At 45.5% G+C, this 21,969-nt stretch overlaps 1 protein-coding gene across 2 annotated transcripts; it reads left to right on the forward strand.

Annotated features, from left to right (window-relative positions):
* Positions 1-6,636: 6,636 nt before the first annotated feature.
* Positions 6,637-21,422, forward strand: LOC124036410 (repulsive guidance molecule B-like). 2 transcript variants are annotated; one of them, XM_046350971.1, is made up of 3 exons: positions 6,637-7,467; positions 11,756-12,273; positions 19,842-21,422. In XM_046350971.1, the coding sequence occupies exons 1-3, from the start codon at positions 7,347-7,349 to the stop codon at positions 20,592-20,594; spliced, it is 1,392 nt and encodes a 463-aa protein (XP_046206927.1). In that variant the 5' UTR covers positions 6,637-7,346; the 3' UTR covers positions 20,595-21,422. The 2 variants fall into 2 exon arrangements, with proteins under 2 accessions (XP_046206927.1, XP_046206928.1); XM_046350972.1 differs by having other exon boundaries at positions 6,640-7,464.
* The last annotated feature ends 547 nt before the right edge of the window (positions 21,423-21,969 follow it).

Raw genomic sequence — 21,969 nt, forward strand, 5'->3', positions numbered from 1 at the left:
GCTCTCGCCATCCGCATAGAACGACGGGTAGATCTTCGTCACCAAGCTCGTGGAAGAGAGCTCGCGTCAACGGTGTTTCCCTGCTCCGCATCGCAACCATCTCCCTCCTCTGGCTCAGAGACTGAGCCCATGCAGCTGGGAGGTATTCGCATCTCGACCAAGGAGAGGGAACGGAGGATCACCAACCGCCTGTGCCTCTATTACGGATTTGATGGACATTTTGTCAATTCATGTCCAGTAAAAGGCCAGAGCTCATCAGTAAACGGAGGGCTACTGGTGAGCGCTACTACTCAGGTCTCTTCATCTAGATCCTGTACTACTATGTCGGTCCATCTACGCTGGACCGGTTCGGGTGCTACATGCAGTGCCTTGATTGACTCTGGGGCTGAGGGTTGTTTCATGGACGAAGCATGGGCTCGGAAACATGACATTCCTTTCAGACAGTTAGACAAGCCTACGCCCATGTTTGCCTTAGATGGTAGTCATCTTCCCAGTATCAGATTTGAGACACTACCTTTAACTCTCACAGTATCTGGTAACCACAGTGAGACTATTTATTTTTTGATTTTTCGTTCACCTTTTACACCTGTTGTTTTGGGTCATCCCTGGCTAGTATGTCATAATCCTTCTATTAATTGGTCTAGTAATTCTATCCTATCCTGGAACGTTTCTTGTCATGTGAAGTGTTTAATGTCTGCCATCCCTCCCATTTCTTCTGTCCCCACTTCTCAGGAGGAACCTGGCGATTTGACAGGAGTGCCGGAGGAATATCATGATCTGCGCACGGTCTTCAGTCGGTCCCGAGCCAACTCCCTTCCTCCTCACCGGTCGTATGATTGTAGTATTGATCTCCTTCCGGGGTCCACTCCTCCTCGGGGTAGACTATACTCTCTGTCGGCTCCCGAACGTAAGGCTCTCGAGGATTATTTATCTGTGTCTCTTGACGCCGGTACCATAGTGCCTTCTTCCTCTCCGGCCGGGCGGGGTTCTTTTTGTTAAGAAGAAGGACGGTACTCTGCGCCCCTGCGTGGATTATCGAGGGCTGAATGACATAACGGTTAAGAATCGTTATCCGCTTCCCCTTATGTCATCAGCCTTCGAGATTCTGCAGGGAGCCAGGTGCTTTACTCAGTTGGACCTTCGTAACGCTTACCATCTCGTGCGCATCAGAGAGGGGGACGAGTGGAAAACGGCGTTTAACACTCCGTTAGGGCATTTTGAGTACCGGGTTCTGCCGTTTGGTCTCGCCAATGCGCCAGCTGTTTTTCAGGCATTAGTTAATGATGTTCTGAGAGACATGCTGAACATCTTTGTTTTTGTCTATCTTGACGATATCCTGATTTTTTCACCGTCACTCGAGATTCATGTTCAGCACGTTCGACGTGTTCTACAGCGCCTTTTAGAGAATTGTCTCTACGTAAAGGCTGAGAAGTGCTCTTTTCATGTCTCCTCCGTTACTTTTCTCGGTTCCGTTATTTCCGCTGAAGGCATTCAGATGGATTCCGCTAAGGTCCAAGCTGTCAGTGATTGGCCCGTTCCAAGGTCACGTGTCGAGTTGCAGCGCTTTTTAGGTTTCGCTAATTTCTATCGGCGTTTCATTCGTAATTTCGGTCAAGTTGCTGCCCCTCTCACAGCTCTTACTTCTGTCAAGACGTGTTTTAAGTGGTCCGGTTCCGCCCAGGGAGCTTTTGATCTTCTAAAAGAACGTTTTACGTCCGCTCCTATCCTCGTTACTCCTGACGTCACTAGACAATTCATTGTCGAGGTTGACGCTTCAGAGGTAGGCGTGGGAGCCATTCTATCCCAGCGCTTCCAGTCTGACGATAAGGTTCATCCTTGCGCTTATTTTTCTCATCGCCTGTCGCCATCTGAGCGCAACTATGATGTGGGTAACCGTGAACTGCTCGCCATCCGCTTAGCCCTAGGCGAATGGCGACAGTGGTTGGAGGGGGCGACCGTTCCTTTTGTCGTTTGGACAGACCATAAGAACCTTGAGTACATCCGTTCTGCCAAACGACTTAATGCCCGTCAAGCTCGTTGGGCGTTGTTTTTCGCTCGTTTCGAGTTTGTGATTTCTTACCGTCCGGGTAGCAAAAACACCAAGCCTGATGCCTTATCCCGTCTGTTTAGTTCTTCTGTGGCTTCTACTGATCCCGAGGGGATTCTTCCTTATGGGCGTGTTGTCGGGTTGACAGTCTGGGGAATTGAAAGACAGGTTAAGCAAGCACTCACGCACACTGCGTCGCCGCGCGCTTGTCCTAGTAACCTCCTTTTCGTTCCTGTTTCCACTCGTCTGGCTGTTCTTCAGTGGGCTCACTCTGCCAAGTTAGCTGGTCATCCCGGTGTTCGAGGCACTCTTGTGTCTATTCGCCAGCGCTTTTGGTGGCCGACTCAGGAGCGTGACACGCGCCGTTTCGTGGCTGCTTGTTCGGACTGCGCGCAGACTAAGTCGGGTAACTCTCCTCCTGCCGGTCGTCTCAGACCGCTCCCCATTCCTTCTCGACCATGGTCTCACATCGCCCTAGACTTCATTACCGGTCTGCCTTTGTCTGCGGGGAAGACTGTGATTCTTACGGTTGTCGATAGGTTCTCTAAGGCGGCACATTTCATTCCCCTCGCTAAACTTCCTTCCGCTAAGGAGACGGCACAAATCATCATCGAGAATGTGTTCAGAATTCATGGCCTCCCGTTAGACGCCGTTTCAGACAGAGGCCCGCAATTCACGTCACAGTTTTGGAGGGAGTTCTGTCGTTTGATTGGTGCGTCCGTCAGTCTCTCTTCCGGGTTTCATCCCCAGTCTAACGGTCAAGCAGAGAGGGCCAATCAGACGATTGGTCGCATACTACGCAGCCTTTCATTCAGAAACCCTGCGTCTTGGGCAGAACAGCTCCCCTGGGCAGAATACGCTCACAACTCGCTTCCTTCGTCTGCTACCGGGTTATCTCCGTTTCAGAGTAGTCTGGGTTACCAGCCTCCTCTGTTCTCATCCCAGCTTGCCGAGTCCAGCGTTCCCTCCGCTCAAGCGTTTGTCCAACGTTGTGAGCGCACCTGGAGGAGGGTGAGGTCTGCACTTTGCCGTTACAGGGCACAGACTGTGAGAGCCGCCAATAAACGCAGGATTAAGAGTCCAAGGTATTGTTGCGGCCAGAGAGTGTGGCTTTCCACTCGCAACCTTCCTCTTACGACAGCTTCTCGTAAGTTGACTCCGCGGTTCATTGGTCCGTTCCGTGTCTCCCAGGTCGTCAATCCTGTCGCTGTGCGACTGCTTCTTCCGCGACATCTTCGTCGCGTCCATCCTGTCTTCCATGTCTCCTGTGTCAAGCCCTTTCTTCGCACCCCCGTTCGTCTTCCCTCCCCCCTCCCGTCCTTGTCGAGAGCGCACCTATTTACAAGGTACGTAAGATCATGGACATGCGTTCTCGGGGACGGGGTCACCAATACTTAGTGGATTGGGAGGGTTACGGTCCTGAGGAGAGGAGTTGGGTTCCGTCTCGGGACGTGCTGGACCGTTCACTTATTGATGATTTCCTCCGTTGCCGCCAGGATTCCTCCTCGAGTGCGCCAGGAGGCGCTCGGTGAGTGGGGGGTACTGTCATGTTTTGTCTTAGATTGTCTTGTCATTATGCTTTCCCTTCTGTTCGTTTCCCCCTGCTGGTCTTATTAGGTTCGTTCCCTTTTTCTATCCCTCTCTCTCCCCCTCCCCTCTCTCCTCTCTCTATCGTTCCGTTCCTGCTCCCAGCTGTTCCTATTCCCCTAATCATCATTTAGTCTTCCCACACCTGTTCCTTATCTTTTCCCCTGATTAGAGTCCCTATTTCTTCCCTTGTTTTCCGTTCCTGTCCTGTCGGATCCTTGTCTATTGTTCACCGTGCTGTGTCTATGTATTGCCCTGTCGTGTCGTGTTTCCCTCAGATGCTGCGTGGTGAGCAGGTGTCTGAGTCTGCTACGTTCAAGTGCCTTCCCGAGGCAACCTGCAGTTCTTGATCAAGTCTCCAGTCTGTTCTCGTCATTACGAGTAGTATTATGCCTTTTGTTTGTAAAGTAACTTTACTGGATTAAAAACTCTGTTTTCGCCAAGTCGCTTTTGGGTCCTCATTCACCTGCATAACATGTCCTGGTGGGAAAGGGCTGTGTGGATTGCAATAGAGATTGCATCATCTGTAAATCTGAGGCTGTATGCAAATTAGAGATGTGAGTGCTACAGGGTGATAGTCATTTAAACAGGTTACATTGGCATTCTTGGGACTATGCTGGTCTCCTTGAAACATGTAGGTATTACAGACTGAGTCAGGGAGTGTTTGAAAATGTCAGTGAAGACACTTGCCAACTGGTAAGTACCAGTACGCGTCCTGGTAATCCATCTGCAGCCTTGTGAATGTTAAACATCTTTGGGATAGGTGGGACGGTAGCATCTGGTGAAATGGCAGAGCGCCAAATTCAAATTAAATTACTATAAATATTAAACTTTCATGAAATCACAAGTGCAATACATCAAAATAAAGCGTAACTTGTTGTTAATTCAGCCAAAGTGTCAGATTTAAAAAAGGATTTACGGTGAAAGCAAACCATGCGATTATCTAAGGACAGCATCCAGCACACAAATGCATAACAAATCATTTTCAACCAGGGAGTTGAGACACGAAAGTCAGAAATAGCGATATAATATATGCCTTACTTTTGAAGATCTTCTTCTGTTGGCACTCCAAAAGGTCTCAGTTACATAGAAATGGTCCTTTTGTTGGATACATTTCTTCTTTATTTCCATAAAAAATCCGTTTAGATGGCGGCTTCAGTCAATAATCCACTCTGTTTCCATCGGTCAAAATGCATACAAAATGAATCCCAAACGTTACCAATAAACTTCTCCAAACAAGTCAATCAATGTTTATAATCAATCCTTAGGTACCCTAATACGCAAATAAACAATCAAATTTAATATAGAGAATCGTTATTGTCTTTACCGGAGATAAACAAAAAGAACGCGCTGTCTCGGCCATGCGCATGGAAACACTACAGCCAAAATGGAAGCCCTTAGAAAAACTACTTATTCTCCCCCATTTTTCCAAAAACCAGCCTGAAACTCTTCCTAAAGACTGTTGACATCTAGTGGAAGCCCTAGGAACTGCAATCGGGCACGATTTAGCACTATTATAAAAGTGCCAGCCATTGAAATCAGAGGTAGGAAAAAAAAACATTTGGGGGGGGGGTGGTTTGTCCTCGGGGTCTCGTCTGCCATTTCAATTCTGTTATACTCAAAGACATTATTTTTAACTGTTTTAGAAACTTTAGGGTGTTTTCTATCCAAATCTACCAATTATATGCATATCTTTGCTTCTGGGGCTCAGTAGCAGGCAGTTTACTTTGGGAACCCTTTTCATCCGGATGTCAAAATATCGCCCCCTATACCAAATAAGTTTTAACCTGTTTCAAAGTTTTACTCACATTGGCTAATTTTTCAGTTTTTGATTTGTTAAAAAAGTTTGAAATATCCAATAAATGTCGTTCCACTTCATGATTGTGTCCCACTTGTTGTTGATTCTTCACAAAAAATACAGTTTTATGTCTTTATGTTTGAAGCCTGAAATGTGGCAAAAGGTCGCAAAGTTCAAGGGGGCCGAATACTTTCGCAAGGCACTGTATATAAACACACACACAGCGTGACCACACATAGCAGCAGTGATGTTAATGTGAACAGAGATTCCCACTGGTGTCTAACTGTCCTAACACCTGACACATTCTGTCTGGACTACGGGAGAGGATTAACAGCCACACATGCAAACACACACACACACACACACACCCTAGAAGAGAGAGAGTGAGAGGGAGAGAGAAAAAACAGTTGGAGGGAATTAGATTTAAAAAAAAAAAAATCATATGCAGGCTCAGCATTCCAGACATCAACAATGGAAATGAGATGCTGTGAAGGTGTGTAAAAATAATGGTTGGGGTGTAATATTCTCCTCTGAGCTAGTCTCAGTAACAAATATATTTGGGTCTCAGTGGGACTCCAACACCCACGATGCCTCTGTCTCACCTGTCAGGAGATGAAAGACATCGTACACCTGTGTGTGGCAATAATTGGTTTGAGCATGTTTAATAGTGTCATCATATTCATTACCATTAGGGCTTGTAAAACTTAATTTTGTCTCTAGGTCTTTGTCTTACTTCTGATGTTTTTAAAATAACATGCACTATTCCTCCCTCTTTCTCTTTCTCCAGGGAAGCCAAGGAGGCCTCTATCAGAGGCAGATTTTTCGCCAATGGTGTGGTTCATTCGCTAAGCAAACAGAGGAAGAAGCAATGCGAGAGGGATAAGTGGGCCCAAAATCTGTTTCTCCAGCAGGTGGCGATTTTTATTTGATTTTTTCGCTCACCAAGCGAAGAGTTTGTGTATGGGAGGTCATGAGAGTGTCGAATAGGGTTAACGAAAATTTGAATGGCTTATTTGATACGTGAGGCTTATTTAAAATAATAGAAATGTCGTAATACTTACCTTATTACGAGTTTACTGATATAAGTAGAACACGTGACATCCCGGCAACTTTGATTAAAAAAAAAAACACTTTATATCGGAGTCGTGCCCGTTTTCACACGCGTATCTGTCCTCTCATTGGCTAGAATGGTTCCAACTGATCTTGCCTCCTCCCGACTGCCTTTTTAAATACATTTATTTTCATTGTTAGAGTGGCCACTTGAGTATCTGGTCAACAATGGATCATCTGTGGTATCCATCTGGGAAAAGGCTATATGGACACTCCTGACCTGCAAATTGATATTTAATTTCAGAATCGGTTAAAATTAGGTTACGGTAAGGGTTACGGGTTTGGTTAAAGTAAGGGTTCGTTTTATATTTTAGTTAGTCGTTTGCAGGTCAGCAGTGTCCTTAGGTCTCTCCCATAGATCTGAGGAACAGAGAGGAGAGGGGCAGGATTCTGAGGTGAGGTAGAGAGAGACAGAGACAGGGGAGCCGAGGTTGATCGCTACAACACTCAACTCAGTCAGGACGGAATAAGCTGCTAGAGACACACTGAGGGGTCTGGGAAGGAAATCTGTCACAGGGGACGAAGAAGGAGTGAAAGTGTTTATGTTGCTGGATGGACTTGTATTTTTATATCGCAACTTAGTTTTTCCCTTTTCCTCTCTTTTCCTTTCCACCGCCCTAACGGATCGCATTCCGCGGAGCAGCTGCGCTTTAATGCCCCTGCGCACTCGAGGAGGAGAAGGAGAACAGAGGGAGGGAGAAGGAGAGCAGAGGCCTGACTTCTCGGAAACCGCTCCGCCGCCCCTCACGCCTCTCCCCCGTGGCTGTCTGTCCCCTCTTCCCTCCTGGCCCTGTATGGACGGGGATGGGGAGAGCCGGATGTTGTTACCGCGGGGCCGAGCGCCTCGCATCCCCACCAAGGGTGCCCCGCCTGCGGCCGTTGCTGGTGCTGCTCCTCGCTCTCTGCTACGGGGCTCACAGAGGTGGTAACTATATTACTTCGGATGTTGTTCATTCTCGGTAGCCTAAATCGGGACCTAGTACCCTGTACGCCGTTCGCTTCAGCTCGAGCGCTGCGAATGTGCCATAACAATTATAGGCTAATGAAGAATTAATAACCAGTTAATAATGACACAACTTAGAATATCCCACTGGGCATAAACGTCAATTCATCGTCTATTCCACGTTGGTTCAAACCACGTTGATTCAACCAGTGTGTGCCTAGTGGGGTGGGATTGGAATGAGTCTTCCATGTGGGTTGAGGGGAGTCTAATAGTGTGTATATCCTATAGGCCTGTGCCTATGGGAGTGTATCTGTCCTCTTCGTGTTATTGTTTGATTGTGCCTCTCTTTCTCTCTCCTGCGGACGCAGCAGTTAAAAGGTCTCTCCAGTGTTTCTCCAGAGTTTCTCCCGCGGTGTCTCTGCCGTGGGACGCTAATGGCTGATAGAGAAAGGGAAGGCTGGCTATGCAGATATCTTAGTGGCAGGTCCTCGGCAGACAGGCTAACAGATTATTGTTGACACATTTTTAAAATAATAGAGGTTTATAATAATATTTGGAATGAAAATTATAAATGTGTACAATTATGTTACAAAATTATAGCTTTACTTGTACTTTTAATACACAAAGGAAATAGTAGAATATAATAGGACCACATGGAGACTCTAGAATAGAATGGAATAGAACAGAACAGAACCATATTGTGACAGTGCAAATAATAATTTGTTGTTCATTTAATTACTTATCAGTAAAGGTAAAAATAGAAATAAATATAACTATATAATCTAGAATAGAATATAACAGAATACAATCATACAGAAACTCTAGGATATAGAGAAATATAATATAATCAAAATGATGTAATAAAGTAGAATAGACTTAAATACCAGAGGAAAGCACTTTGGGTGCTAGTAGGCTAGGCTACTTGAAGTCGTCATATAGACTCTGGGTTGGCCTCAGTAACGCGGTGCTAGCTGGCAGTTGTGCCCATACAGAGAGCCATGTTCTGGGCTGGCACTGCGACAGCCCATCACCAATCTGGATGTCCCCCAGACCTGCTGTGCAACTCGTGCTCAATGACTGTGTGTGGTGTGAGTGCGTGCAGCAGGTAATTAGTTTAACACGGTCCCAGACAGCTGGACATGACACTGTCTGTGTACAGTTCTCTGCAGTAGGAGGATGAGGACTGGTTGATAAGCATGAAAAACACTCTGATGCTCCATGACAATAAGAATTACAATTTAAAATCATCTAATCCATTTAGAAGGTTCTATTTGACTTTTGTCAGTTTGTTCATGACAACATAAAACACCATTGACAGTATAATTCCATTTAACTGATTCACACTTTTAATTCATCTGCATGTCCTGTCTCATTGGGGATGTCAGATGTTGCAACGAGGAGATATATACAAAAACAAAACAACAATTATTGAGAATAAACATCGACTTGGTGTGTTTTATAGTGTTGATGGTGTGTGTAGCTAGCTCGTAACAAAACTTGGTCCGTGGGTTATTCAGCTGATGGTGTGGTGTCTGTGACTGTGTGTTACTGGTCTGTGTGTTGATGGTGTGGTGTGTTGCTTACTGGTCTGTGTGTTGATGGTGTGTGTAGCTAGCTGGTCTGTGTGTTATTGTGTTGCTAGTGTGGTGTGTGTCTTGCTTACTGGTAACAAGGCTCCACAGCTGTCTCATGGTGCTCATCACCGCCAGATGCACCAGACCAGCCAGGGATCTATCACTTCTGATCCTGATATTATCTTGCAGCGTCATTACCACCAGCCGTCCACACTATTTACCGTTATTCAGCCCTGTGTGTGTTGTGTGTGTGTGTGTGTGTGTGTGTGTGTGTGTGTGTGTGTGTGTGTGTGTGTGTGTGTGTGTGTGTGTGTGTGTGTGTGTGTGTGTGTGTGTGTGTGTGTGTGTGTGTGTGTGTGTTGAAACGTAAGTGAGTGTCTCTGAAGCGGAGGCCAGAGCAGCTGTATATTGTGCCACAGTTATCAGTATGTTCAGACTAGACTCACTGCAAAAGACCTGTATGATCAGAAAGACCTGTGTGATCAGGAAGCACTTGAGACTTACAGTACATGTGTTTGGCATCGAGGTTTAATCTCAAGATTCAGCCTGAGAATTAAACTTTTTAGTTGTTCACTGTATCTGTGTGTGTGTTTGTTGAGGACTAGTGTTAGTATTTAACACAATGAAGGGAGATTCTGATCCGGAGTGTGAGTTGGACGTGTTATGTTGTGTACCCCCCTCTAATACTCAGCACACTGCTGCCACCACCTGGTTGGCCCGGGTACTAACACACACAACCCTCACCACACAGTCCTGAGAGAGTGAGAGCGTTGGTTTTATGCAACATTCTTCTTCTTTCTGTTATCCCTTCATCTTATGGTTCAGGGCATTCATACCAGGATAACCATGGGTGTGTTTGCATTACCACTGTTTGCACCATGGGAGCTAGGCCTATTGTTAGCATAAGTTCTGTATGACGTGTGTGTGAATAGGCCTATATTGTGTGTGTGTGTGTTTGCTGCAGGGGTTTTAACCAGAACAGAACATAGAAAGTGATCTCGAGTGGTTCAGAACAGAACTTTTCAAATCTTGAGAAACGGTAAATAATTGTATTTTTTGTTCCAAACAATATTCCTGGTGTGTGTATATCATTATGTAGATGACTGGAGTTATGATGATAGTAATAGCCTAAACACATTCCTACCCATCATCATGCTCAGTGCTTCAACACAAACCCCCTCCATGTCCACCGCTTTCTCCTGCTCTCTCCCCACCCGTGGAATTTCAATCACATCTCGTGCCTGCACTTATCTGGCCATCATACATGTAAACAACTAGCTTACCCGTTCCATAGCAAGATGCTCTATCCATGCTAATTGGTGGGTGGTAAATGAATGAGCTAAATGTAGAAACTATGTTGATTTCCTGGGATACAATGAACAGTAACTTTTGTTTGGTTGGAAACGGTTCAGAACTTTGTAATGCTGGTTGGAACACTGGAACAGTACAAAATAAATAGGGGTTCTACTCAGAACGGAATGATTCCAACCCCTGGTGTACTGGTGTCTGTTAGTAAATCATGCCATAATCAGGTGAGCTCTGACAGTGTGTGTTGTTGGCAGCGGAAGCAGAGCCAGTATTCTCTCAGAAATAGTTATAAGTAAGTGTGTGTGTGTGTACGCATTAGAGAGCCTCTGGCCTAATCTAATAGGAGCTCACTGTGGCTGATGCATTAGGCCTGGCATCTTCTCCTTTTATCTCTTCTTTCTCTCTCCCTCTTCTCTAAGCCTTAACAGGCCTCTCTTTTCCAAGCCTATATGAACTACTGCTGCAGTACATTGACCAAGATGCTGCACTACATAGGAAAACATTATCGCTGGCTGAACCATCTCTAGACGGCCTTTACTGCTGTATAGATGTAATCAGTGAATCATTCCAACGTGATTTATTTTCCTCCATTGGCTAGGTCACTGCAGAGGTCACTGCAGACTCCAGCCTGGCACTGAGAGCTCGGAATAACTTCTAGATCATAGAGTTGGCTAACACACTGCGGTCTGCGGCCACCCGCAGCTTTTAGTACTTCTTCATGATGGTGTCTCTGAGCTCTTAAAGATGCACTCTGGAGTTTTCTTTCCCATGTGAGGGCATTATTTTGAGGCAATATCATAAACATGGCAGTCTGGAGAATGACAAGCTTCATTAGGCAGCATAGAATATTATGTAACAGTTATCAGATGTGGATGTGTGTGATCTGTTATTCTTTCACTCTCTAGCTCAGTCTTATCTCTGGCTCTGTGGGAAGGTCTGCAAGTCTCTGTGTCAGTCTCTCAGCGCTGCTCTTTGTTCTGGTTTATAAAAGTCATAAAGTGGTGTTTCTGTACACACACACACACACACACACACACACACACACACACACACACACACACACACACACACACACACACACACACACACACACACACACACACACACACACACACACACACACACACACACACACACACACACACACACACACACACACACACACACACACTGTAGCCTGTTCTTTCTCTGCTTTATTGGTCTAATCTGAACAGGCCAGTAGTGTTGTGTGTGTTTATTTGTGCCATAGAGATCAAAGCCTCCTCCATAGATATGGTATTGCTACCCTGCCAGGGCTCTGGTATTGTATTAGTGCTGTCATAATAGAACTGTAATACTCTTGTAGTTGTACTATAGTACTGAAAGTTAGTGTGTGTGTGTTTCTCCAGGTCATTGCCAGGTGGCCACCCCTCAGTGTCGTATCCAGAAGTGCACCACAGACTTTGTGTCCCTGACGTCTCACCTGACCCCAGCGCTGGATGGCTTTGACGTAGAGTTCTGTAAGGCTCTGAGGTCCTACAGCGCCTGCACCCAGAGGACAGCCAAGTCCTGCAGGGGCAACCTGGTCTTCCACTCTGCTGTCCTGGGCATCTCAGACCTCATGACCCAGAGAAACTGCTCCCGTGACGGGCCCACCTCCTCCACACACCCCGAGATGCAATCAGAGCCCTGCAACTACCACAGCCGCACCCAGCATGCTCACACACACCCTCACACACACACTCACACGCTGCCAGGGTACCTGTTCTGCGGGCTGTTCGGGGACCCCCACCTGCGGACGTTTAAGGACAGCTTCCAGACCTGCAAGGTGGAGGGGGCGTGGCCGCTTATTGACAACGACTACTTGTCTGTGCAGGTGACCAACGTTCCAGTGGTAACGGGATCCAGCGCCACAGCGACCAATAAGGTGAGGGGAGATCATTACTGTATGTATATATAAAAACTCCTTCCTACATACTTCAGAAAGGGTGACCGTCCAACAAAGTAGACAGCAATACACTTATAGATACAGGAAGATTGTTTTGTTTTAATATAAAACAAAAATACATGTACTAAAAGTATTATGTGGAGCATGTTCCATCTTGTAGTAGAGTAAAGGTATGAAACTCACAGAACAGACCCTGCTCTAGAGGACGGAGGGATTCCCTCTGTAAGACCTCTGATAGATGGATGTTCTGACCCAGCTCTCCACTGAAGCAGCAGTGTTGTGAGGATGTAGGATACAGTGAAGGCTGGGACAGAAGAAAAGAGGTTGAGTTTGGCGTACAGAATAAACAAGCTGTTTGGTATGAAGAGCTCTGCAGCTGAAGCCAGAGCTGTTCTCATTGAGGCAGAAAACACACACACACACAGTCTCACTCACAGGTGCGAGGAGAGCAGAGCAAACAGTTGAGTCTTGTGACCAACACGTGACTAACGTGGTGTTGGAATCCCAACTTAACTAATAGCTGCTTATAGCATGACCCCTAATACCCTGGAATGGGCGGCGCGTGAAAGAAACCACTGTGTATATATGTGTGTGTCTGCAGTGGGCTCAAGAACTTTCACACACATATGGCCTGAAGCAGGTTACTGTCGAGAGTGAAGGGCACCATACCTTAAATGACAAAATACGCACACACACACACGCACACGCACACGCACACACACGCACACACACACACACACACACACACACACACACACACACACACACACACACACACACACACACACACACACACACACACACACACACACACACACACACACACACACACACACACACACACACACACACAAACAGGCTGAGAGTGTTTTTAGATGTCAGTAAATCCGTTTTGTGCCTCACAAAGGCATCTCTGTGGTGGCCAAGCGGCCATGCAGTCCCCCCCGCCCATCCAGGTGATAGTTATACTGCTGCTGCTCTGACCCTGTGTCAGGGCTCGCTATTAGTCAGAATTATTAGCACACAGACACACACACACCCATTGATGTGTGACTGTGCCTGCAACAGGCCTAATGGCTGCCCAGACCTCATCTCTGACAACTGGACAAAGCAGTCATTCATGCTAATGCTAACCCTATGACTGTGTGGCTTTGGCCTAGATAGAAGGACCTGGCTAACACCATGCCACTTAAATCCAAATTGGTTCTCTAGTAAATTGGTAGGAATGTCTCATCCTATGTTCAAGAATGGCCTTTTCCCTTTGTTCAGATAACTGCTCACTTTCGGTTGTTTGAAAAGGAAATCATCTCCAAAATATAGTTATTTTTTAAACAAGCCTGAGAGAGTTGGTTGCAATTTCAGTTTAATCCACCTGAAAAGACAGAACAAATAATACAACAAATATTGTGGTTAAACTCAAATATACTAATTGAAAAAACATATTTTTCAAATACATTTTTAAAAAAGGTATAATTTTAGTGAATGATATGATAAATAGGACTGGTGGAATTATGTCACACAAGCAGCTAACAGACATATGGAAATGTCTGCTCTACCCAACATTACAACCAACTAATTGCAGCATTACCACAAAAATGGAAGAGGCCATATAGAAGGGGAAAACGTAAGGAACTTGTATTAAAGGAGCCCTGTATTAAAGAACATAAATGATTGAAGAAAAGTCTAATAAATAAAAACATATACTAATTTCATGTAAGGACCAAAAAACATATAAATTGTTACATAGTTGGGAAGAGATGTTCGATGTACCCATTCCATGGCACATGGTTTATGAATTGATACGCAAAACAACGCCGGATTCAAAACTTTTTCAATTTAAATTACGACACAAAATTCTTGCAACCAATAGAATGTTATATTTATGGGGGATACAACCTTCCCAGCTCTGCAGATTTTGCTGTGAGGAGGCAGAGTCATTAGATCATTTATATTGGTAATGTCGCATTTGTAGCTCGTTTTGGGTCACAGGTCCAGGAATGGCTGAAGAATTGCAACATTTGCCTAGAACTAACGCTGCAGATAGCAATACTGGGTGATTTGAAATGCCATAGTTAATCAATCAGTAATCTAATTAATATTTTAGCAAAAAAATATATTTTTAATTTACAATCTGTAGGAGCTATGAGAATAGAAAGGATCACTGCACAGTTGAAAAAAATATGGCAAATAGAAATCCAAAATGGATGATGTTGAGAGACAGATGGGAGGGGTTGAATGGAGCTGAAGGGTGGGACTGGATGATGTTGAGTGACAGATGGGAGGGGTTGAATGGAGCTGAAGGGACTGGATGGTGTTGAGAGACAGATGGGAGGGGTTGAATGGAGCTGAAGGGTGGGACTGGATGATGTTGAGTGACAGATGGGATGGTGTTGAGAGACAGATGGGAGGGGTTGAATGGAGCTGAAGGGTGGGACTGGATGATGTTGAGAGACAGATGGGAGGGGTTGAATGGAGCTGAAGGGACTGGATGGTGTTGAGAGACAGATGGGAGGGGTTGAATGGAGCTGAAGGGACTGGATGGTGTTGAGTGACAGATGGGAGGGGTTGAATGGAGCTGAAGGGTGGGACTGGATGATGTTGAGAGACAGATGGGAGGGGTTGAATGGAGCTGAAGGGACTGGATGGTGTTGAGAGACAGATGGGAGGGGTTGAATGGAGCTGAAGGGACTGGATGGTGTGGGACAGATGGGTTGAATGATGTTGAGTGACAGATGGGAGGGGTTGAATGGAGCTGAAGGGTGGGACTGGATGATGTTTGAGCTGAGACAGATGGAGGGGTTGAATGGAGCTGAAGGGACTGGATGGTGTTGAATGGAGACAGATGAGAGACAGATGGGAGGGTTGAATGGAGCTGAAGGGTGGGACTGGATGATGTTGAGAGACAGATGGGAGGGGTTGAATGGAGCAGATGGGAGGGGTTGAATGGAGCTGAAGGGTGGGACTGGATGAAGACAGATGGGAGGGTTGAATGGAGGACTGGGACTGGATGATGTTGAGAGACAGATGGGAGGGTGGGACTGGGGTTGAATGGAGCTGAAGGGTGGGACTGGATGATGTTGAGAGACAGATGGGAGGGGTTGAATGGAGCTGAAGGGTGGGACTGGATGATGTTGAGAGACAGATGGGAGGGGTTGAATGGAGCTGAAGGGTGGGACTGGATGATGTTGAGAGACAGATGGGAGGGGTTGAATGGAGCTGAAGGGTGGGACTGGATGATGTTGAGAGACAGATGGGAGGGGTTGAATGGAGCTGAAGGGTGGGACTGGATGATGTTGAGAGACAGATGGGAGGGGTTGAATGGAGCTGAAGGGTGGGACTGGATGATGTTGAGAGACAGATGGGAGGGGTTGAATGGAGCTGAAGGGTGGGACTGGATGATGTTGAGAGACAGATGGGAGAAGGGTTGAATGGAGCTGAAGGGTGGGACTGGATGATGTTGAGAGACAGATGGGAGATGGTTGAATGGAGCTGAAGGGTGGGACTGGATGATGTTGAGAGACAGATGGGAGAGGTTGAATGGAGCTGAAGGGTGGGACTTAATAACAAGATAACCAATGAAAACATACAGAGTCTGTAAAATGTATACAGGTTCAGAACTTTTGTGAAATGGCACAGTTACAAATAGAAATCAAACTGGATGGACATCAGAAATAGAGGAAGGACTAAAAACAAACAAAATATAACTTGTAAAATAGATTGTGTCTGTAAAATGTGTATAAGATATATAAACTGAAGGTAGAAGCTTAAAGTGTTTATTGATTTACTCCAATTGGGAGAAGAGTGGTAGGATTTTTCAGGGAATAATAAAGGTATATTTAAAAAAGAAAAACATATGTATGTCTATATAGGTATGTGTATATGTGTATATGTATATATGCATGCGTGTATGTATATGGATATATATATTTACCCAAAAAAATATATGGGGGATTGGAAATGATGCAGACAATTACATTGATGGAAGCAACATTCTATCCACAATATTAAGCTGATCCACCCCTTAAAAAATAAAAACCACCATGCCACTGCGTCTGCCATCCCTCATCCTGGGTGTGTTTGCTTAGCTGTGTCTGCTAATCACGACTGGTTCAAATGTCATTTGGTCATCGCTAAAATGTATTCTGTGGAGAGTTAATGGCATGAGTGTAGCGACAGGTGGCCTAGTGGTTGGAGCGTTGGACTAGTAACCGAAAGGTTGCAAGAATGAATCCCTGAGCTGACCAGGTAAAAATGTGTTGTTCTGCCCCTGAACAAGGCAGTTAACCCACTGTTCCTAGGCTGTCAATGGAAATAAGAATGTGTTCTTAAACTAACTTGCCTAGTTAAATAAAGGTAAAATATATATATTTTTAAATGAGTTTGCGTGTGCTCACGCATGTGTGTGTTTGTGTAAAATAGAGTTGGACTGAGCCATCTGACAAATATGATTTCAGAGAATGTCAACAGTCTGCAAAGCTGTCATCAATGCAAAGGGTGGTTACTTTGAGGAATATCAAATATAAAATATATTTGTTTTACACTTTTTGGTTACTAGTTCTGATGTCTTCACTGTTATTCTACAGTGTATAAAATAGTCAAAATAAAGAAAAACCCTTGAATGAGTCGGTGTGTCTAAACTTTGGAATGGTACTGTATATGTTCTATATTTTTTGCTGAGAACTTGGGGGCCAAATAAAATCACCCTCAGTCCAAATTCGTCTCGCAGGCCGAAAGTTGGGGAATATTGTAGTATTTTACAAGGAGTGTTCAAAACATTAAGGACACCTTCCTAATATTAAGTTGCACACCCCCTTTTTGCCCTCAGAATAGCCTCAATTCGTCGGGGTAGGGACTCTACAAGGTGTAGAAAGCATTCTACAGGGATGCTGGCCCATGTTGGCCTCCTGATAGAGGAATTCTAAATTCCTTTAATGTTTTAATTGCCAAAACCAATTAGCACTCATTTCTAATTCATTTAATGAGTTGTAAGTTCATTAATTATGCATGAAGTAGATCGAGACCAGTCTTAAAAGCCAGGTTAAAGAGCGTTTAATTCCAGAGAGTACTAACTCATACACAGATTTCCACAGGTTATAACCTCAAAATGACATCATCAGTTTCCCACGATAGCCCCGTTGTTTTTTTGTTTAGGTCCGGAGATGCTTTCTACTCCCCTCATAAACCAGACATTACAACCTGTCTAAAAGATACAGATTTCTCTCACCAATGGAACAAAACCCAAACATTCTTATCTTGTCTGAAAAGCTTTTTCTCCCCCTTGACCTTCCCAAGAGGCGCAGACAATCAAATTAGTTCTGCATACATTTTCAGTAACAGCTTAACCAATAACTTTTACTTTTCATATCATAACATAATAGTATTAGAATAAATGGTTTCTAATCATTAACGAATACATAATTGATCATCTAAACTATATTTTCCTCTATCACCTCCACACGGAAACTGTTGAGCGTGAAAAACCCAGCAGTGTTGCAGTTCTTGACACAAACCGGTGCACCTGGCACCTACTACCATACCCTGTTCAAAGGCAGTTAAATATTTTGTCTTGCCCCATTCACCCTCTTAATGACACACATATACAATCCAGGTCTCAATTATCTAAAGGTTTAAAATGCTTCTTTAATCTGTCTCCTCCCTTTCATCTACATTGATTGAAGTGGATTTAACAAGTGACATCAATAAGGGATCATAGCTTTCACCTGGATTCACCTGGTCAGTCTACGTCATTGAAAGAGCAGGTGTCCTTAATGTTTGTACACAGTGTACAGTGGCAAGAAAAAGTATGTGAACCCTTTGGATATACCTGTATTTTTGCATAAATTGGTCATCAATTGGCGGACAGCCTAACATTCTCTTGCAAAATGTCTTGATAAACTTGGGAATTAATTTTTCCGTGGATGAGAGCAAGCTGTCCAGGCCCTGAAGCAGCCCTAAAGCATGATGCTCCCTCCACCCTACTTTACAGTGGGGATGAGGTTGATGTTGGTGTGCTGTGCCTTTTTATCTCCACACATAGTGTTGTGTGTTCCTTCCAACCAACTCAACTGTAGTTTCATCTGTCCAGAGAATATGTGTCCAATAGCACTGTGGAACATCCAGGTGCACTTTTTCAAACTTCAGACACGCAGCAATGTTTTGTTTTTGACAGCAGTGGCTTCTTCCGTGGTGTCCTCCCATGAACACCATTCTTGTTTAGTGTTTTACGTATCGTAGACTCATCAACAGAGATGTTAACATGTTCCAGAGATTTCTGTAAATCTTTAGCTGACACTCTAGCATTCTTCTTAACCTCATTGAGCATTCTGTGCTGTGATCTTGCAGTCATCTTTGCAGGATGGCCACTCCTAGAGAGAGTAGCAACAGTGCTGAACTTTCTCCATTTATAGACCATTTATCTTACCGTGGACTGATGAACATCAAGGCTTTTAGAGATACTTGTGTAACCCTTTCCAGCTTTATGTGTCACGCGTTGGTCTTAGTATTTTGTGTTTTCTTTATTTATTTGGTCAGGCCAGGGTGTGACATGGGTTATTGTGGTGTGTTTTTTGTCTTCGGGTTTTGTGGGGTGGCTACGTAGTCTATGGCTGCCTGAGGCGGTTCTCAATCAGAGTCAGGTGAGTATCGTTGTCTCTGATTGGGAACCATATTTAGGCAGCCATATTCTGTGAGTGTTTTGTGGGTGATTGTTCCTGTCTTTGTGTTTGCACCAGATAGGGCTGTTTCGGTTTTCGTTATTTCATTTAGTTATTTTTGTAGTTTCTGTATGTAAGTTTTTCCTTCATTAAAATATCATGAATCATCATCACGCTGCATTTTGGTCCGATCCTTGTTCTACCTCTTCATCAGAGGAGGAGATAGAAGAGAGCCGTTACATTATGCAAGTCAACAATTCTTAATCTTAGGTCTTCTGAGATCTCTTTTGTTTGAGGCATGGTTCACATCAGGCAGTGCTTTTTGTGAATAGCAAACTCAAATTTTGTGAGTTTTTTTATAGGGCAGGGCAGCTCTAACCAACATCTCCAATCTCGTCTCATTGATTGGACTCCAGGTTAGCTGACTGACTCCTGACTCCAATGAGCTTTTGGAGAAGTCATTAGCCTCGGGGTTCACATACTTTTCCCACCTACACTGTGAATGTTTAAATTATGTATTCAATATAGACAAGAAAAATACAATAATTAGTGTGTTATTAGTTAAAGCACTTGTCTATTGTTGTGACATAGATGAAGATCAGATCAAATTTGATGACCAATTTATGCAAAAGTCCAGGTAATTCCAAAGGGTTCACATCCTTTTTCTTCCACATTAGTATTGAATGTCAGTGTGCAGTCAGTGTTCTCTTTGCTGCCTAGAATGAGGGGTTAGAATTAAACAAGTTGGGAGGCCAGTATCCTTGCTGTGTTTGGATTGCAAGATAAACTTCATAAGATATTATAAAGTGTCTGGCAAACCTGTTTTAACCTGTTTCATACAAAGATCAAAGTTATTGTGTGCCTGGTCACTTTATGACGTTTGTGTGTCCATAGATCACCGTCATATTCAAGCCCTTTGAGGAGTGTACAGACCAGCGTGTTTACCAGGCAGTAACAGATGACCTGCCCACTGCCTTCGTAGACGGTACCGTGAGCAGTGGGGCCCCTGACCACAACCTTAACGGAAATACCGGGAAGGTACAAGCGCTGTGGATCTCGGAGCATAGCCCCGGTCGCCACGTGGAGCTGCATGCCAGGTACATCGGCGTGACAGTTATCATACGGCAGCTGGGCCGCTACCTGACCCTGGCGGTGCGCATCCCGGAGGAGATGGCCCATGCCTACGACGCTACGCAGGACCTGCAGCTCTGCCTGAATGGATGTCCCACCTCGGAACGCATCGACCGGGGGGGTCACCTGCCCCTGCCTCTCCCTCTACCACATCCTGCCCTGGGCTTACAGCTCCAACAGCCACATGGCCAGGACCAGTCCTCACACACACACTCCCACACGGGTCCCTACAGCACCCCCCATGGATTCAGTATGGAGGGTGCGCGGGCACGCTGCAGGGAGCAGCTTGAGGTGCAGGATATTTATTTCCACTCGTGTGTGTTTGACCTCCTGACCACCGGGGACGCTAACTTCACGGCAACGGCGTTCAGCGCCCTGAAGGACATGGAGAGTCTCCACCCCCACCGCGAGCGCTGGACGATCTACCCACCCAGCTCAGCCCACACCTCTCAGCCTATCACATGGTTCCTACTGCTTACGCTCTGTGCGCTCGGGTATGGCACTGGTATAGCGTGAGTGTGTGTTTGTGTATTTGTGTGTGTGTGTGTGTTTGTGTATGTGTGTGTTAATATAGAGCTCCTAGCTGAGCTGTAGGATAAAGTTCCCTCTTGATGCAGATCTAAGTTCAGTATTGTGTTTTTCGCTCTAATGGTTATGATTGGGGAGGGTTACCTAAGCTGATCCTAGATCTGTGTCTAGGAGAAACTTCTAACCAGAGCCCCTCTGGAGATTTACCCTTTTCTTCTTCTTGACTGAACACCCTGAGGCATATTACTACCACAAATGAGCTCCGAGCCCACAGGTCCGAGCCCACAGGTCCGAGCCCACAGGTGGATTCTGAACAGATTCCATGACAGTCTTGTACTATTCCCAACTTTGCTATGTGGGATCTAGCAAACCTTGTGGAGATTATGACCTATCTATATGTGAGCAAGCCTTGTGGAGATTATGACCTATCTATATGTGAGCAAGCCTTGTGGAGATTATGGCCTATCTATATGTGGGCAAGCCTTGTGGAGATTATGACCTATCTATATGTGAGGATAACACATAAAGACCCCAATAAACACTCCCAACTTGTGTGTATATTGTATAAACACACCCCAGACTGTAAATAGTGTGTGTGAGTATTGTATCCAGGAACTCTGAATGGCGTCGAGTTTTTGTTGTTATTTTGGCTTGATTTTGTTGTGATAGTTTTTTTATACCTCAGACAGGAAGTTGATTTAACCAAAGCACTTTATTTATTTTTTGTTGCTAAATCCACACCAGTGTTCCCCCTCTCCACCCCACCCCCTCAACCTTTCCCCTCTCTACCCCACCCCCTCTTCCCTCTCTACCCCAACCCCCCTCTATCCTCTCTACCCCACCCCCTCAACCTTTCCCCCTACATGACACTTCCCACCCTCTCTCTACCCCACCCCCTCTCTACCCCACGCCCCCTCTACCCTCTCTACCCCACCCCTTCAACCTTTCCCCTCTACCCTCTCTACCCCACCCCTTCAACCTTTCCCCTCTCCCTTCTCTACCCCACCCCCTCAACCTTTCCCTCTCCCTTCTCTACCCCACCCCTCAACCTTTCCTCTCTCTATCCCACCCCCTCAACCTTTCCCCTCTCCCTCTCCTCTCCACCCCACCCCCTCAACCTTTCCCCTCTACCCTCTCTACCCCACCCCCTCAACCTTTCCCCTCCCCTCTCTACCCCACCCCCTCAACCTTTCCCCTCTCCCCTCTCTACCCCACCCCCCTCTCTACCCCACCCCCTCTACCCTCTCTACCCCACCCCCCTCTACCCTCTCTACCCCACCCCTCAACCTTTCTCCTCTACCCTCTCTACCCCACCCCTCAACCTTTCCCCTCTCCCTTCTCTACCCCACCCCCTCAACCTTTC

This window comes from Oncorhynchus gorbuscha, linkage group LG05 (assembly GCF_021184085.1).
Source record: "Oncorhynchus gorbuscha isolate QuinsamMale2020 ecotype Even-year linkage group LG05, OgorEven_v1.0, whole genome shotgun sequence".
In the NCBI taxonomy this organism is placed as follows: domain Eukaryota; kingdom Metazoa; phylum Chordata; class Actinopteri; order Salmoniformes; family Salmonidae; genus Oncorhynchus; species Oncorhynchus gorbuscha.

Coding starts and splice junctions, on each gene's coding strand:
- LOC124036410 (XM_046350971.1), top strand. CDS start 7,347: ATGGGGAGAGCCGGATGTTGTTACCGCGGGGCCGAGCGCCTCGCATCC. Junction 7,468..11,755: donor CTACGGGGCTCACAGAGGTG/GTAACTATATTA, acceptor GTGTTTCTCCAG/GTCATTGCCAGGTGGCCACC. Junction 12,274..19,841: donor GCGCCACAGCGACCAATAAG/GTGAGGGGAGAT, acceptor GTGTGTCCATAG/ATCACCGTCATATTCAAGCC.